Source organism: Falco biarmicus, chromosome 1, assembly GCF_023638135.1.
Source record: "Falco biarmicus isolate bFalBia1 chromosome 1, bFalBia1.pri, whole genome shotgun sequence".
NCBI classification, from domain to species: Eukaryota; Metazoa; Chordata; class Aves; order Falconiformes; family Falconidae; genus Falco; species Falco biarmicus.
In genome coordinates this window covers 72,083,982-72,101,482 of record NC_079288.1, presented here as the reverse complement: position 1 = coordinate 72,101,482, position 17,501 = coordinate 72,083,982, and the positions used below count along the sequence as shown (strand labels likewise).

At 35.3% G+C, this 17,501-nt stretch overlaps 1 protein-coding gene across 2 annotated transcripts in view; it reads left to right on the top strand.

Moving 5' to 3' along the window:
* Positions 1-14,682, top strand: part of SLC30A9 (solute carrier family 30 member 9) — a 36,058-nt gene extending 21,376 nt beyond the window's left edge. The window contains exons 15-18 of one of the 2 annotated variants that reach the window (XM_056334495.1): positions 1,020-1,185; positions 7,176-7,305; positions 9,673-9,786; positions 11,281-14,682. In XM_056334495.1, coding sequence (XP_056190470.1) covers positions 1,020-1,185; positions 7,176-7,305; positions 9,673-9,786; positions 11,281-11,325 — 455 coding nt within the window. In that variant the 3' untranslated portion in view covers positions 11,326-14,682. Of the gene's footprint in view, positions 1-1,019; positions 1,186-7,175; positions 7,306-7,691; positions 7,826-9,672; positions 9,787-11,280 lie in introns of those variants that run through there. The other variant, XM_056334486.1, reaches the window with a different exon arrangement.
* Positions 14,683-17,501: the final 2,819 nt, after the last annotated feature.

Below are 17,501 nucleotides of genomic sequence, written 5' to 3'. Positions count from 1 at the left end.
AAAGAGGACATGCAGATGGGTCTGACTTTCTTTTGAGCGATTTTGTAATACAAACTAAGATATTTTTTACTAAAGGTATATTTATTGCAGTCAGTTATATAAATCACTTTGTGCCATGGTGGGATTACATAATTCGAGTTTCATTAGTTGGTGTGCAGCTCCACGTGCATGTGGGGAGGATTTAAGGAAGCAGCCCTTTCCTTCCTTTTGATACATAGTGCTATTAATGTTATCTTTAGATTACAACAGCTGCTCCTGAGCAGTGTGGCAAATGCAAGTGGTGCAGATAGGATGATCTATATGGCAGCTGATTCAAAGTCTCAAATTTGCTGCACAGTTAAGCTTTCTAAAGAGGGAAGATTACTTAAAAAGGGACAAATAAGTATTGGCTTTGGCTTTTCAATTGTTTAACAAAATAAATATGGTAATTATGTTGGGTTTTGGCTTTTAATGAGTTAATTGCATGTTGCATTTTTTTATGTAGAAGTCAGTTCTCTAGTTTCCTTCATAAACTTAAAAATAGATTACCATTTCTACAAATCTGAATATGCATGAGTACACGTTTAAAACCTACTGTATTCCAGAAATGGTTAATACTTCCAAATTTTTGAGTTACTGATGAAAGAACAGACTTTTGTGCTACTACTGTGTTTAGGTGTATATAATGTTATAATAATAAAGGTAATTCTGTACACATAAACCCAAATAGCTGACAAGAATTTACTCATTTATTAGTCCTGCAGGTGACAGGAGGGACTGGAGACTTTATCTTAAGATAATTTCTTTTCTTGCAGCTTCACCTTGTTCCTTGGTAGGAAAGAATTGCCAGTGCCTTAAAAAAACCACCCCCCCGCCCCACCCCCCAACCCCATCCAAAAATAAAAAATCCAATCAAAAATCAAAAACCCAAACTGCGCCCCCCCCCCCCCCCAACTATATACTCTTTTCAGTGTGATCTCTGAATTATCTGCTATGTCTTAGAAATACTATGTGAAACTAATTTGATGTATCTTATTTAGGAAATCCTTATTATGACAGTGTGGGGTCTCTAGGTGTTGGAACTCTGTTAGGAACTGTGTCAGCATTTCTAATCTATACTAACACTGAAGCCCTGCTGGGACGATCCATTCAACCTGAACAACTGCAGCGACTCACCGAGTTACTGGAAAGTGATCCTGTAGTAAGGTGAGAATCTTTACAGCTCAATCTCTGCTAAGAACAGCAAAGAGCAAGAAAATAGCATTTGGAAAAAATAGTTCAAGCACTTTAAATGGGAGAAACCTGGTGAGATTGATTATTTTTAGGGTGGATTCATCTGAGATTGTAGAATCTGCTAACTTCTATTTCTGTGCTAAAAATTTCAGTAAGTGAATACTTGTACCTCTCAGATGTTCCACAGCTGAAATAAAATTGCAAATATCTTCTAACAGTTACATTAAAGGAGTTGACAATGACTTAATGAGAAAGCCATCACAAACAGAACTGTTTTCAAATGCATGAAATGCAACCACTTCTAAATGATACTGTAATGTTGCTTTTATAGTTTATTAGCACTTAAATATTTAAATTCTGTTACTGTTAATATTCAGTGTCTGGAATTCTGTAGCAGTTGGCAGTGAAGTGCTGCAGTAGTATTATGATGTAATAGATTCTGCATGTTAGATGCGTACAGAATGAACTTAATGCTAATTTCTTTTTCTTTGGAAATCTGCAATTTGTAGTGAAATAGACTTATAGCTCACTGTAATTCTGAAATCTTGTTTAAATGCTTTTTAGGGAGCTATTTTAGCTTTAACCCTACTAAGCTTGATTTAGAAGCAAAACCCCTTTTTGTTTTCTTCAAAATCTTTATTCGGGAATGTATTTCTGTGTAAATCAGCTGGAATATTTTAGTGCTTTTTTTATTTGTAGTCATTACTGAGCTCTGGAGGAAAAACCCCAAGCCCATTAGTTAGCACCAGAATAATAGAAAGAAATTAAGTACTGCATTATCTCAGTTGCAAGCAACAGGTCTGAATGACATACCTTTCATTCCAGAAGCTAAACCAGATTCCTGGTTTGGAATAGAATTGTGTTAGAATTTCCACATGTCAGTAACTAAGCTCTGCTTAAAGTATTTGTGGTGGTCCTGGATTAGTCTGAGTGTGGAGCATGTGTCAACAGTACTGTGTTAGAGTAGGTGAATTCATATGGTTATTGGTACTCAGCTTCTGTAGTTCTTTTTTCCAAAGTGCACAGGTGGCTTTTACTTGTCTCAGTCTGGAATCATAAAATTTCTTCTATCCCAAGCACCGTTTTATATTGTATTCCATTTTGTAGATGGCTGTAGCTTCTCAACAGAGCAGGCTTAGTTTGTCTCCTTGCGGTAGATACTTTTTTGAAACAAGAAGTAACAACTTTAAAAAAGCATGTGAAAAAAACAAGTGAAGACTTGGTAAGAAACTGTGTGTTTCTCTTAAGGTTAGAAGCCGAAACATGTTTAGTTGCTTTTCATAACGTCATTTGCAGGACCTTCTTTCTGTGTGCACTTTGTCTCGAGTGATCTCTTTTCTTAGATCCATTATATTATCTGCTTTGTTTTCTTGTAGTGCAGCTTTTGTTTTTGACCAAGTTCTTCTTGTAACAAGCCGGATATTTTGAGCTTGGTTAACTTACACCTTCTGATAAGACACCTGTTCTTCATCTCAGAATTCTCTCAAATGTAAATATATAATTAACCTTGCTTGTAACTAGGCATAATCTGGGGAAGAAGCTACTCTTAATTTTTTTTAATTATTCCAGCCATTGGTTAGTTTTTGGTTTGTTTTCAAATTTTTCCTGTGAAATGAGGAAGTCTTTTTAGCATCAAGTGTTTCATAGACTTGTAGAATCATTTAGATTGGAAAGACCTTTGAAATCATCAAGTCTGTTAACCCAGGATTGTCAAGTCCACCACTAAATCATACTTGTAAGCACCACATCTACACATTTTTTGAACATTTCAGGGATGGTGATTCTACGACTTCCCTGGGCAGCCTGTTCCAATGCTTGATTGCCCTTTTAGTGAAGAAATTTTTCCTAATACCCAATCTAGACCTCCCCTGGTGTAACTTAAGGCTGTTTCCTCTTGTCCTGTTGCTTGTTACCTGGGAGAAGAGGCCTACTGCCACCTGCCTACAGCCTCCTTTCAGGTAGTTGTGGAGAGCAATAAGTTCGCCCCTGAGCCTCATCCTCTCCAGGCTAAACAACCCAGATTCCTTCAGCTGCTCATCATAAGACTTGTGCTGCAGACCCTTCACAAGCTTTGTTGCCCTTCTTTGGACATGCCTTTCTTCAAAAGGCTACTTGTACATTTTCATCAACAGCTTTGGGATTGTAGGAGTTTCAGCATTTTCATCAACATTCAAACTCTCCCGTTTTCTTAAATGGAGTGTTGCAGTAGTATGCTCTACTCTTAGACTTTTCCTACTGGCCAAATGTAAAAGAAAAAGCTCCTGAGTGCTGGTCTGCTTCTAAAGCTGTGACTAATATTTGCTCTTTTTACTTCAACCTTTCAGGTTTTTTAGCTACCAAACTACCCGAGTTCTTAATGCAATCCTTTTTGCAGTTGCTGCTTCCCAGAACAGTCGTCCCTTGTTCTTTCATGGAGAGTTTTCAATCTTTATTTTCAGATGCATTCTGCCAAATATGTAGGAGAATTACTAGGGAATCATTTAGTATTCATCAGAAGGTATTCTAGATTCAAATTGACCAAAGGATCCAGAGGCTCTGATTTCAACTCCCCACTGCCCCTGTCACTGCTGCCACCACCACTTAACTTACTATTCCAGCAGCTGCTTGCCTGAGCGTTGTGTTCCACTGGCAATTATAAAGTATGTGATTTATCAGACAGTGCTAACTGCTGTCCTACTGAAATAATTAATCTCTGTGTTGTTGATCTTTTTTTTTCAGCTAAATCTTGAGGGTTTTTTGATTTTTAAAAGTTTTTTTTTTTAACCATGTTGTTTGACAGGACCTACATTCTCTAAAACCTTAATGACTGGAATTAATGCTCTTAATATATAATTTTTTCCTGCTACCTTTTTCACTATTTTTCCTTGGGTTGTCAGGTGAAGTTGTCTTTAGTTAAATGGATTGCCTCATTTGCTGGTCTTAAATTGTGGCACAGTGGTGTTAATATAATCTGTTTTTTTTAATTCTCATCAGTGTTGCAGGATGAAAAATTTATTTGCCTTCACAGTTATTCTTAGTTCTTTTTGCTTTTGAATGCAAGTTATGGAGCCTGCTGAATTAGAAGCTTTTTTTCCCTTTTAAATATCCAATATGCTTCTCTGCTACTAATAGGGAAATGCTTTGTAGTAGTAATATATTGTTTTGCTTTTTTTAGACCAAGAAAACAATGATTACTGTATGTTTCTGTCTGTTCTATATCATCAGTAACAATTTTACGATTTCCATCTAGTAGCAGGCTTGTTTCGAGGTTATCCTTTGGTTTTGCTATACTTAAAAAAAGTTGGTTTGTATACTTCTGTCAGTTTGCTGGACTTCATAATTTCTTTTTTAGGCTCATGGCTGTTATTTATTTCCTCTTTCTTTTCATTTAGCTTGGTAACTTCTAGTGGTAGCCCTTACTTTGTTTATGATCCAGAATGGGCTTTCAGTGAGTTTCTCTCAGCTGAAAAATTATTTGATTTTATTTTTTGCTATACAAACATTCCATTCTTAATTCTCATTGCTACTTTTGGTGCCTAAATCTTTGTGTTCAGTTTAACTAAAGTGTTAGGCTTGATGCTAAAAGACTTCCTCATTTCACAGGAAAATTAGGCTTTCAGAACTGTGAAATAAAATATATGATGTGGTACAGACTGTCCTGATTCTGTTCTTATGGCATAAACTATTCTTAGTGACATTTTCATCTTCAATATTTACTTCATTGTAACAGCTGTTGGGTAATTGTGCTACTGTGTTGTGCTGGAAAATCTGGCTGTCTGGTTTGGAGAAAAAAAAATTATAACTGATGGCTCAAAACCAATAACTTGGTGTCCTCTGACAAATGTTTCTTTAATGTGAAATTTAGTCTTTTCCCTAGATTGGATTGATGGTGTCTACTAGCCATCTAGAAGCTTCCATAAGTAAGCTTTGTAGCTTAAGTTTTAGCATACACATTTGTATTTTTGAATTATTAGTGTTTTCTCCTTCCGACTCACTGTCTTTATCTTTCCTGGACAGATTATAAGCAGTAAGGTAGACTTTTTTTCCTTCACATTTACAGAATATGCATCATTCCACTGAATTTTATCAGGTTACTACTTAATGAGAATCTCAAATACCTCTTAGCTTCTTGCTTAGCTCTGATAGGCACTTGATTCAAAAATGTTGAAGATATATCACATGGATACAAGTTCTCTGAATTCAATAACCTTCATTGAACTGCACCAGTTATCTTAAATACCCTCTTGTGTGAGGAGGTAGCTCGATGTCCTTTAGGTTACTCCAGTTAATACTGTTTTGATTTGGTAGCTTCCCACAGAAAGCTGTGTAAATTTGATTAGAGCTAGAAATTCTTTATGGCTACCATGAAGCTTATAGTTCTTTTAATCTGCTTAAATGTTTACTAAGATGTATATTTTGGTGTATCTATATATATTTCATGGTGGGTTTTTTTTTTTTTTTTACTGTGCTTACCCGTCCTCTACCTGAGTATTACAAGAAACATTCCATAAACATTTCCTGTGACTGTTAATCTTAAATTTCTGTCTCCTGTTCTTTGTCGGCTGTTCACTCTATCAGGCTACTTTCAAAATACATGCCTTCTGCTTTCTTCCTGCACTGCCTGTGAAGTTAGTTTAGTTCTGATTTATAAACATTTAGATGAGAAGAAACATTTCTAGTTGGGAGGAGTAAATTTGCTTAAAACAAAGGACAAGCTAAATTTAAAGATGCTGTGAAATTGCACCACTTAGATGAACAGGGGGGAAAAGGTTTACTACCTTCCATCAGGTCAGCTTTATTGGTGAATCTAAATTGTGTGTTAGATTTTATTGCATTTTTCTGTGTAATAAAACCAAAGTCTGTGGAATATTTACTTGCTTTGCTTTGGAAATGTCAAAAGAAAGAATTTAAAACATTTGAAACTTCTTGGCGATTTGTCCTGTATTTTAGTTTCCACTTTTTTCTGGTCTTGATAGAAAAAATATGGAAACTTACTCTGCAGTGGCAATTTTAAATTATACTTGGCTTTAAAGATAACTAAGTTTGTTACTCTAGGTTTTTTCTAATAAGATTATTTTAATGTTTTATTTTATATTTATTTCACTGTTGAAATATACCACAGTGTGTCTGGGTTGTGAGTTTACTTCATACCTTATTAGAGCACTTTTTGTTTATTACCCATGTTCATGCATCATGGAGTTTATCTAACAAACCAGAACAAAAATATGCTATGGAAAACCAGGAGTTTTCAAAGGACCAAAATGTAAACATATTGCAACATTCATGTTCTAGTATCTATTAGGAACCTTTAAATAACGCATTTCAGCATTTACAAACAGCTGTGCTGTGATTAATCATGATCAGTAACTCAGTACAGTCAAAAATGAGTTCCAAACACAGTATCTGTAAGTTTTTCTTACATCAAATGTTACTTTGAATAAAAAATTCTCCAGAAGGTCATGCCTTTACAAATTGTAATTATCTAGGAAAGGACACTTCTGTAATTGCAGTGTGTGCTTTCAGTAGTTGACAGTAGTTATTGTTCTTTTACTTCAGAATTGATGGTACTTAAAGATTGTTAAATAGGGTCAGTATATGCTTAAAACTTTGCAGTAGCAAGTAAGTTGAACTTAGAAGTTTAACTCAAGAATAGGGAAGTTCTCACTGTCTAATGTAGGATTTTTTTTAAAATACTATTAGTCTAGTTCTGAATCTGTGATGCTTCTTGTGGTCTGTCTTTTATTGCAGCAAACTGTGTATGGATATGTTAGTGTAGCAGATAACTATAGAAACAGCATAACCAGTTAAATAAAAATCAGTATTTAATGGAAGAGTGTGGTGGCAAAATAAGGATATGTTAGTCAAAGGCAGTGGCCTTTTAAAAGGATCATTTAATGTGACAATATTGTTAATATCAGAAGTCAAACTAGCTAGTTGTTTGTTTTATGTTGTTATACATTTTCTTTAAAAATTATGTGTTTCAGAGCAATTCATGATGTTAAAGCTACAGACATGGGAATGAGCAAAGTGAGATTCAAGGCAGAAGTAGACTTTGATGGACGGGTTGTTACTCGTTCTTACCTGGAAAAACAAGACATTGAACAGCTGCTACAAGTATGTTTTTTTTTTTTTTAAAAAAAGATTTTGTAACATCCAGTATTTGATATTTACTTTGCAATTTCAAGTATGTCTAAACCCAAGATTTTCAAGTAGGTGAGATCTGTTCCGCTTCTTCATTTTGAAGGATTGCAGATGTTTTTATTTTGTGTTACTGTGTTAAATATCTGTATATGGAATCCTATTATGTGCTGCTGAAACAGAGCCACTTCTGAGCTGAGGAGGGCAGATGTTTTTTAATTCAAGTTTTTGTTAGAAAATACAGACTTGTCCAAAATAATTTTGATGAGAACATATTTCTTCCAATAATATTTTATTGAATTACAAGAACTCTAGTTAAAACTGGAAGCCTGTCACCTGAGAATAAGCATCTGTTTTGGCAGAGCCATTCGCCTTGGGTGCTGAAGATGCAGTGTTATGGTTTACAGATCCTGCCATTCAAACTAGGCTTGAATATGGATTGCTGGCATCACATGTCTTAGCATTTTGACAGCGTTTAACAATTAACCACCCTTAAGTAAGTGTCTGTCTCTGATTTCAGTGTCCTTCAGAGTAGCTTTTCTTAATCCCTCTCCTCCATATAGAAATACAAAACTGCTTTCAGCTGGGTTCTATGCAGCAAAGCTATGAAGTAAAGAATAATTTATCTGAATTACAAGGAGTTTTAATTAGGCAAAACATTTGCTTGCTTACCCGCTTTCACCAATAACTTGCTTATATATTTTGCCACCCTTTCAAAGTGAAAACTAGATATCAGATGTCTGCATTTTATGTCTGTCTATTAAATATGACTTAGAAGTTATCTAAGTTTACATTTAAATTACTGCAAGTTTTGAAACCATTAATTTCCCAGTTATTTTTAAAAAGTACTGCCTTTTAATGTCATAATAAGAATGTATATATGTTATGTAGTGCAGTAAGTGATCTGTTCATGTGTCGAGTTTGTTTAATATATTTTGAGAGGAAGAATGCCATCAGCTTGGTACAACTGTGGCACTGCAGGTTTGCTTAGTTTTATATTAGAGTCTTGGTGGCTTTGCTGTTGCAGCTTAGTGGCTACTTTTCAAAGGCTTTGTTAGCTTTTGTCCTTTACCCACTGTTCCCTTTGGTGATTGCATACAACCTTCACTGGGACTTCCAATTAATGATGTTGGGAAAGTTCTTTCTGATTGTCTCTAGTCTGGCAACTGTTTCTTACACAGGTCATTGTAGTTTCATGTAGTAACCTCGTGTCAGCTATAAAACCATGAAGAATGGCCTCTTTCAGCAGGACACAGCCACCTGAAGTCAAGGGCAGGCATAGCACTTGCCTTTTGATCTATAGTTTTTCAAACAATTAGTTCATTCAACTAGCATTTGTATCAACGTTACTCTTTCTAAAGTTGTGAAATATTTGTTGAAATACTGTCATTCAGATTAATCTGGTTTCTTTTTCTTGTGAGACTTGCTGTGATCGTTGCCATAGGTTATTGTGGTTGGAATATCTTCTAAGCACATTATTCCTCTTCAGTTGAGAGTAATGGCAGGGGTAGAAATTAACGTTGTGTTGTAGCGGTATACACAAGAAGAATTAGCTATTTAATAATTACGCTTATCTGTTAGCAATAACTGACTTGTCCTAAATGTACCACAACTGGTATCGCCTAAACTGTGGCTGAGATACTGCAGGGCAAATGGCTTCTGGCCAACTTGGTGTGAGACCTCTAAGGAAAGCTTATGACAAGGCTGTAATGTAAAACCTGCTTTGATGCTACTGATTGATGTTTGTGGGTTTTTTGGAGGGAAGGGCATAGCATCCTGTCATCTTTAACCTCATTCCTGCAGTCTCATATGCTATGGATCTCCTAGTCTCAGTTCCTATCAACTACTTTCAAGTTTTTTAATATTATGGAAGAGCTGTATTTACAGCAGCACTCATAGTAATCCTTGCGGATTTTCAGATGAGTTGGTAATGTGATGCCCAGAGTAAGCAGTGTAATGGAATAGTAAGAACATTAAGAAAATCAGGAAAAAATACACAGGGGTACCCTGCTCTGCCTTGCTGTGAGCAAGGGGTACCCCAGAAACTTCTAGGAAATGAAAGAAATTCTCTAAACTTACTTGGAAAGTCAAGCAGGAAATCCATTAAAGATACAAGAAGGTTTTGTATCAAGTGCAGGTGTAACCCAGCTGTTTCATTGAATAGATACTACTCTTCTGTGTCTTTGAGACATAAGAACAGATGATATTTTGAAAGGAAATCTGAAAAGTGTTAGGGTTTTTTTGTTTGGTTTTCCCCACTTGAAATGTGTCAGGACGCTCTGTAGTGTTACTCCTTTCTTTTCTTTTCTTCATCAAAATGTCTTAAATTTGATTTGTTCCTAGGAAATTCAACAAGTGAAAACCCTTGAAGAATTAGAAGCCTTCATGCTTAAGCATGGCGAGAATATCATTGACACACTGGGAGCTGAAGTAGACAGACTTGAGAAGGACCTGAAGGTAAAATTTAACTGCTTATTAGGGAGTGCTTATTCTGTGCTACATTTTAAACAGTGTCACTGCATCTGCTTTTTGGGATTTTGGTTATAAGTATGGGAGAGGGAAGAGGTTGATAATCCTAATGATAGTATCATTAACTAAGTTCTCACCAGCAGCAAACCCTTACTTTGCCATTGATCCATTTGTTATGTATTTTGTTCAGTTTAGAACAATATTTTTTTGTGAAATAAGACCCAATTGTGTCTTTGTTACTATATTCTCAGAATATCAGGTTATTTACAGGCTGTTGAATTATGTTTTGGTTGTAAAGCACCAAATTTCAGTTACTAATTTTTTTTTTTAAAATCTCGTATTTAGCATTATATCAAGTGTATGTGTGTGGTGAGGGCTTTAGTCCACATTTTTTGTTCCTGTTGAAGCAGTACAGTGTTTACTTCATTTATAAACCTGTCATAGCTTTCTTATAATTACTTTTTTTTTCCCATTCTGCTATTTAAATATTCTTTGGTTGATGCAACAAAGGGTTGTTTCCATTTTTAATTTTGTAAAATATTGTGACTGTTAATCTTACCTTTTCTGACATGAATACAGATCTATAAGTATACTCACTGCCAGGCAAATACAGTCCTGTCATGATGGCCTTTTCTGGTCATGAGACACTGCTCAACAGCATGTCTGTCCTTGCTTATTATATTTGATAATATTCTAGTTTTAATTTCTGTTCCTACACTGGTGCTTTTTAAAAATCAAAATACTATTTTTTGAGTTTAATTGCCCTAGGAGATCCAGTTCTTCATGGTTTTCAAGGGGCAGGTTCATGACTAATTATTCTATAAACATGAATACTGTTTCTTGGTACAGGCAGGAACTTTAGTGGTTGTGTTGCTGTTGAACATGCTTTACTAAATATGCTAGTCACGTTCACGTGCTGGATGATTTTGAAGTCACTGACTTTGATTAAACCTCTCATGGATTATACAGTTCATGTAATGATAACATATTTCTACAGTATCAGAAAATGCATATTTTTTAATAGCAACAGTATTTTGAATCTCTATAAATAGCTTCAGTGACATAGAACAAATTGTCAGCAATCTTACCCATTATTCAGGGAAGTATCTGTTAAAACTTTCTTAAGTTTTTATATAAAACTCTCCAAATAAACATATATATATATGCATCTCACTTTAACAGCCTTTTAAAAATTGAGAGCTTCTTTATAATGCATAAGAACCAGTTTATTTGTGATGTTGAAAAGTATTCATCAAGTAAAAAGATGACTTGGCCTTCAAAAAATTGCTTATACTATGGGCAATGTTTGTTGAAGCTATTCCTCATTTTAAAGAGCTCCCTGTGTTAAAATAGTCCCTATGTTACCAGAAAAGGGGATTTGTTATCCAGTTGCCAACATCATACCAGGAATACATAACTTGTATCCATGTGCAAAAATGTGTTTGAATATTTTGAATTTTGAATTTATTTATTTTATTTCAGCAACGAAATCCTGATGTTCGTCATGTGGATTTGGAGATATTATAGACTTGGCAGAAGAAATCTTCAGGTTGCTACCATTTTGGAAAGAAGTCATGTAAAGGGCTGAAAAGTTTCTGAAATTGCAGTGACCTCAGCATCATACCTCGCTTACTTTTGCTGTAGGCTTCCTGGACTGTTAGCACTGCTTCTGTTTCTGGAAAAGCACTAGACTTGCAGACAAAGATTTCCATGGCAAAATCAGTTTTAAAAAACTACTTGACTTAAATTCCACAGGAGAGTCTGTCAGGGTATATTTACTGCAATTCAGAACTTAAGACTTGAGGGTTAGTTAGGCAGATGTAGCTGCCTGAAAATATACAACACAGTTTTTCCATTTGTGTCCCTTTGCAGTCAGTTTGCACTTCTTTAGTTTCTTTCAAGATATCATTAAAGGTTCTTGAGAGATATTAAGATTAGCTAGGAAGAGTTTGTTCCAGTGGAACCTGCCAACCTTAAACTAATTGTAGTATTTCAACTGTGTGATTCTTTCACAGTTTTTCTTTTCTATGAGATAATTTCTTTCAAACAGGCACTGGCCTTCTCTCCAAGTACGATGACCTGGAAACCTGCTTTTTGCCATTGTTGTGATTACCAACCACACTTCAGAAAAATAAGGTTTTTCTCCTCAGTGGAGTTAGCTGGATGTGGTTAGCCAGAGTATGTTAAGTTACTGTGAAGAAATTACCCCGTAGAGATTTCAGTGAACTTCCTCTTGTTTAAATTTTGTTCTTTTTTTCCCTACTTTGATGCTTGTTCTCTTATTTGTAAGTATCTGCAGATGTAATCTGGGAGATATTTATGGTAGTGCTTATTAAAAGTTAACTGGCATTTTTGGCTTTTTATACTTTTAATAGGCTGTGTTGCCACTTACAGTCTTTGCTAGAAGGCGTAAGAGATGTAGTTGGAAGTTAGAATAGTAAAATTATTAGAACTATTTATAATTAAACAAATGAATACATTGTATTCTTAATTTATTTACATCTAGACATGATCTGTTATTTGAATTCTAAACTGCTTATTTTGTGCTCTTTAAGAATTGGCCTTGCTTGTTTGGGAAAGTAAAGTAGTTCTGTCAGTGGTCCTCAACAATCCCGAGATAAGTTTGTAAGAGTTTATGACTTTGAAATGTGCAATTCTAGTGCTGTATATAATCAGCCTCAAGGCTTTCTGAAATAGGCACCCAAGTTATACCAGATTCTTTGAGACCCAGCCTTTATTAAATAGGCCATGAGTACTGGTCATGGAAGTTGAAATATAAGTGAAATAACTGCATATAAATAACTGAGGAAAATCCTTTATGCACTTTAACGTATGTCAGTAAAATGAGAATTGCTCATGGGTGAGAGGTAGTAATAAGACAGTCTTAGTGACTCAGTTGCTGAGTAAATGACTGACTTGCTGAAAGAAGAAGTGTTGATAGGAAACAGCAGTCTTCAAAAATCAGTTTAAGATTAAATTGTAGGTACTGCAGCAAATGGTAATTGTGGAGACCAATATGTCCAGTTTGACTAAAAGCTTTTTAGAGTTTTTATACTGTGTGTCACTCACCAGTGAATGATGAGAATTTAAAATAGCCTGCTTTTGACAACTGCAAAGTACTTCACATGCTGGTCATTTTAAGTAGAAAAACATTCCAGAGTTTAGTTACAGATGGGACTTCACATACAGTAGTTGTGGGTGAAGGGGTCTTTTTAGTACCATTGTCCGTAAGCCCTATTCACTGGTGGCTTCTTTATAGCATATGAGGTTATTATGGCTAATCCAAAAGAAAGCTTGCTTTTATCTGGTTTTCTCCTATTGTAGAACTAGGTAGTATATTTAAGCCTGATGATTTGAAATGCAGTTTAAAAGTAATTTGGAAGTAGACTGTATCAAATAAATAAGGCATATTTTAGCACATTATAAAGCATTTACCTTTCTCCTCACCCTTCCATGTAAACCTCATCTCAAAGTATGCGCTCTGCTGATCTTAGTCTTATTCATGAAGAGCACTGGAATCTGATAATGCATAATCTTTTTCCTTCTTCCTAGAATATTTATATGGAATTTGAATTTGAATAAACACTTTAATAAACTTGTTATTCCACAACTCTTAAAAACCAGAAGAGAAGTAAAACTGAGAAAGTGTTCTACTCGGGAGGTTAGTGGAGACAGCCAGTGTGATCCTAAGTGGTTTGTATGCTGGAGTTATTAACGAGTGAGTAGTGTAGGTATGCACTTTGCAGTTGCATATTTGAGGTCAGTAAATGTTACATCAATACTAAAGTGTTCCCATACCTTGTTTAAGAGGAGGTGTGAGTTTATGTTCTTATAGGGCATTTGCTCCAAAAGTCTACTAAAATGTTTTTCTCGTTCATCAGAGATTAATTCGAATGGAATCTGATTTCCTTATGAGTCAGACGCATACCCATCCGCACATCTTTTGTATTGCAAGATAAAATTCAGATCCTTGTCTCCCAGTTACCTTACTGATGATAGCATCACAGTATGTTAAATTTAAGGAACTGGAAGTTGGATGTTTTTGGGTGCACAACAGTTGCGTAGTTTGAGGACCCAGTTCCATTTTTAAAAACAACCAGGATGGTGATGTACCACAAAAAGGCAGGCAGACTGGTTTTGGCAGTACCTTGTAAGTTTACATGACTTGCAGATGTATGAAAATATCAATTTATTGAGCCTGACAGATAGGAAAGGAAAAGTAATTCCAAGCTGTTACATTTTAATATACGTTACAATTTGCAGATTGTTTTAACCATTTTGACATTTTTACTGCGCTTTTTTCTTAACTGTCTTTATGGTCTAAAACTTGAGGTGACGTGGGTCCACTACTTAGTTTACTTTTATTTTAAGTGTTTTTGGGGAAAATACTTAGCTGATAGAGTGATATATGATAGAATCCTCAGAATTAAAGAGAACTTACGAAGTGTGGATGAGTGGATTTTTTTTTCTTTATCACAAATGCAATTACATAATAATTTTCTTTTAGATTGACTTGAAAGAAAAGGAGTAAGGATTTAGCACTCACTAAAATAAAGTTAACAAAGTTATAGTCTAGGATTTTGTTCAAGATGTGGTCTTTTAAAATTTATTTTTGTATACTGACCTTGCAGGTTCTATTTTTTCAAATTGTGTTCAAAGTACTACGGCCCTCAGCTTTGTGAAAGATTGCTTATGTGTTGCGCAGTGTCTCATAATTCTGTAAAATTTGTGTGTTTGAAAAAATATCTTCATGTTCCAATATACTGAGTGATTTTAATGTATTTTAAGTCAAAGCTGGCTGGAGATTAATAATATGTGCTTTCCTGTAGAATTCATTTTTCTATAAAAGATAAAATTCTGAGGTGATTATCTTTCCCCCATGAATCAATTTCAAGTCTAAATTATTTCTTTTATACACTGGAGTTCAGTATTTGATGTGGTCCCCCTCTATCCCTCCACTTCCTAAAGCAGTTGTTAAGTATTTACCACTAAAATATGCTTCAATGGGCGACTATTACAGAGACTGCTGTGTTTTCTGCCCTAGAAGTAGCAGGGATTTGGGCAACGGGAGAATATATGTTTTAAGGACAAGTTGCATTCTTCATCTTCTGTGACTCATTCTCAGACTGAAGGTTTTTTAGCCTCTGCTTTTCTCCTTCCTTCAATTCCCACACAGATTTTATTATTTTTTTCTGCTTTTAGAGGAGGAAGCTGTTACGAGTGTCTTAAGTTTTAAATAGCAGGGCTAGATGCTACTTTTGGTCTCTGGAATTCGTACTGTGCTTGTTCATTGAGTTGACAACAGTGATTGCTGTTTTGAAAACTACAAATTGCGTTAGCCAAAACTACCAGAGCTCTCTGATTCTGGCAGGTGCAGTTTTTTTAGCTATATCCGGAGAGTCAGTTTTTATTGAGGGATTTTTACTGGCTCCATTTTGATAAGGGGGAGTACGGGGAAGAGTTTTAAGTATGTTTTTTTTGTCTAGTAGTACACTGATTGCAGTTCTGTGTTCTCCTTATTTGTTATAGTTTTAGCTGTTTTATCTTTTTTCTGTAACAAACTAAAAAGTATGCGTTATGGGAGGTACCTCTACTAAGGATGAGTGCATCAAATACACGCTTCCTGCAAAGGGTTTTTAGGCTTTTGTGTATTGAAAGTGTGGCAATTTTTGAAAATTTCAGTTAAGTAATCCTTGTTCTAAAGTTGACCTAGATGTGTTTCTTACAAAAGCATCCACAGAAGCATATTGTTCAAGATCTGAAATACAAGTATTTCATTTTATAGTCATATGTACTTTTAAGGCATTTTGGCTTGGTAGAATAGAACAATTGATTAATATTGACTCCTGCACAAAAATTGAACTTCTGTGCATGCCTAAAGGCTTACATTGTAGAAATGAACATAAAATAACAATTTGGTTTCTTTTTTTCCCTTCTAGCTTAAGTATTGTGCTGCTTCTATTCTTGCTGTCAGCTCTGAACAGAGTACAACTAACCTCTCATGCAGTTTACTTAATGTAAATGAGAAGTTGAGGTGTATCAAAAAGATACTTTTGTGGAGGGGTTACGAGGGTTAAATAATTAATTTTTCCTTTCTTGTTAGTGAGAAGCAAATATTTCAGATCAAAAGTAGACTATATCTTTATTACAAACGGAAAGAAATAGGAATCCAGACTTCTAAAGGACATGCACTTCAGAAATCTTTGCTTTGAGGAAAATAAAATGTGCCAGGAACTCTTTTAAGTGGTTGTATGGACTACAGAAACAGCACTCAATCAGGCTTTGCTGAAGCAAAAGAAAGGAAACAGTAACAAAGTGTGTGGTAAAAAGAAAAAGAATACAAGGAAGGGAAAAAACTAAGGTGTTGAGCGCTTGGGAATAGGAACAGATGAACACAAACTGAAAAATTGGCCAGAAATAAGAAATTATGATTGGAGAGAAGGACGGTAAAATAATATTTCATTAGAATGCATAAAACTATGTAGTATGACATTCTAGCAATATTCAGATAGGTGGGTGATTCCTCCCTCCCACCCCTAGCAAAAAATAATCTCCTCCCCCCCCCCCCCCCCCCCCCCAATGAAAATAAGTGCCTCTGTTTAACTGTTTCTTAATAAGGTATTGAGTCTCACAGGTATAATTCTATTTGCCCTCTGAAAACAGTCTTATTGCTAAGGGCAATGGTATAATCTCAGTCTGGAGTTCTGTTGGTGAGGTATGTATTTGGTGAGTGGAGGGTGAGTAATTGTGGTTGTGGGAATGGGAGCTGGACTAAATTCAAGAGAAAACGAATAGTTTCTTTCAGCCAGAAAATGATTGAAACACCATACTGAAGATGCTACAGAAAAGGAAAAAAAAGGTGCAGTTTCTAAGTTCCACCGAATTCTTGCAGTGGACTGTAATCATTGGTGAATATGTTACTATTTTTCAAGTTGCATATTTTTCTGTGGATAACGGAGACTTACAGTTAAATCATCACATTCTGAAAAGGAGTTAAAACATTCAAAATGTAATGTGAAAAGGATGTGCGTTTTTAAAATACCACAGACATACTGCAACGGATTATAGCAGGTAGGCAGAAAACTGTTGTTCTATCCTATATCACATGAGGCTTTTGAGGACAATTTCTTTTTTTCTATGTAAACCAAAGCCACCAATTACAATAAAAGGTCTTGGTTACTTTCTGTAGTGTTACACTAACAGTAAGCCTGGTCAAATTTTTGTATTGCCAGCATTCGTAGTGCTGTTACAGAGAGGAGGTGTCTGTTAAAATAGTGGAGTACAGTTCCACACTCTAGGATATGTTTGATTTCTGTATTTAGACTGTATTTAAAAATTTTGAGGTTGTGATCCGCTGCTTCAAATCTGAAGACAGAAGAAAAAATATGCAATGTTGTATAAATGATGTACTATAAAGGTTTTTTTGTAAGTTTATCTTCAAATTAAAGATGCTGAAGAACTATGTGAGAAGAAACATTTGGAAAGCATTTTGGCTATTGCCAAAATTGTATTAAATCTGAAAGTCAGTGGTGAGGACTGTCACTAGGGTAGAACTTTCAAAGAGCAATCGCAAAGCTGAAACATGTTTTTCCACGCAGCCTTTTAATTGAGTGTGTTCCCCCAGCCATGCTTTTTGGTGTACAGGCTTTTTCATTCTGTGTCTTGGTTACTTCATATTAGTTTGGGGAAGTAATTTTGATTGG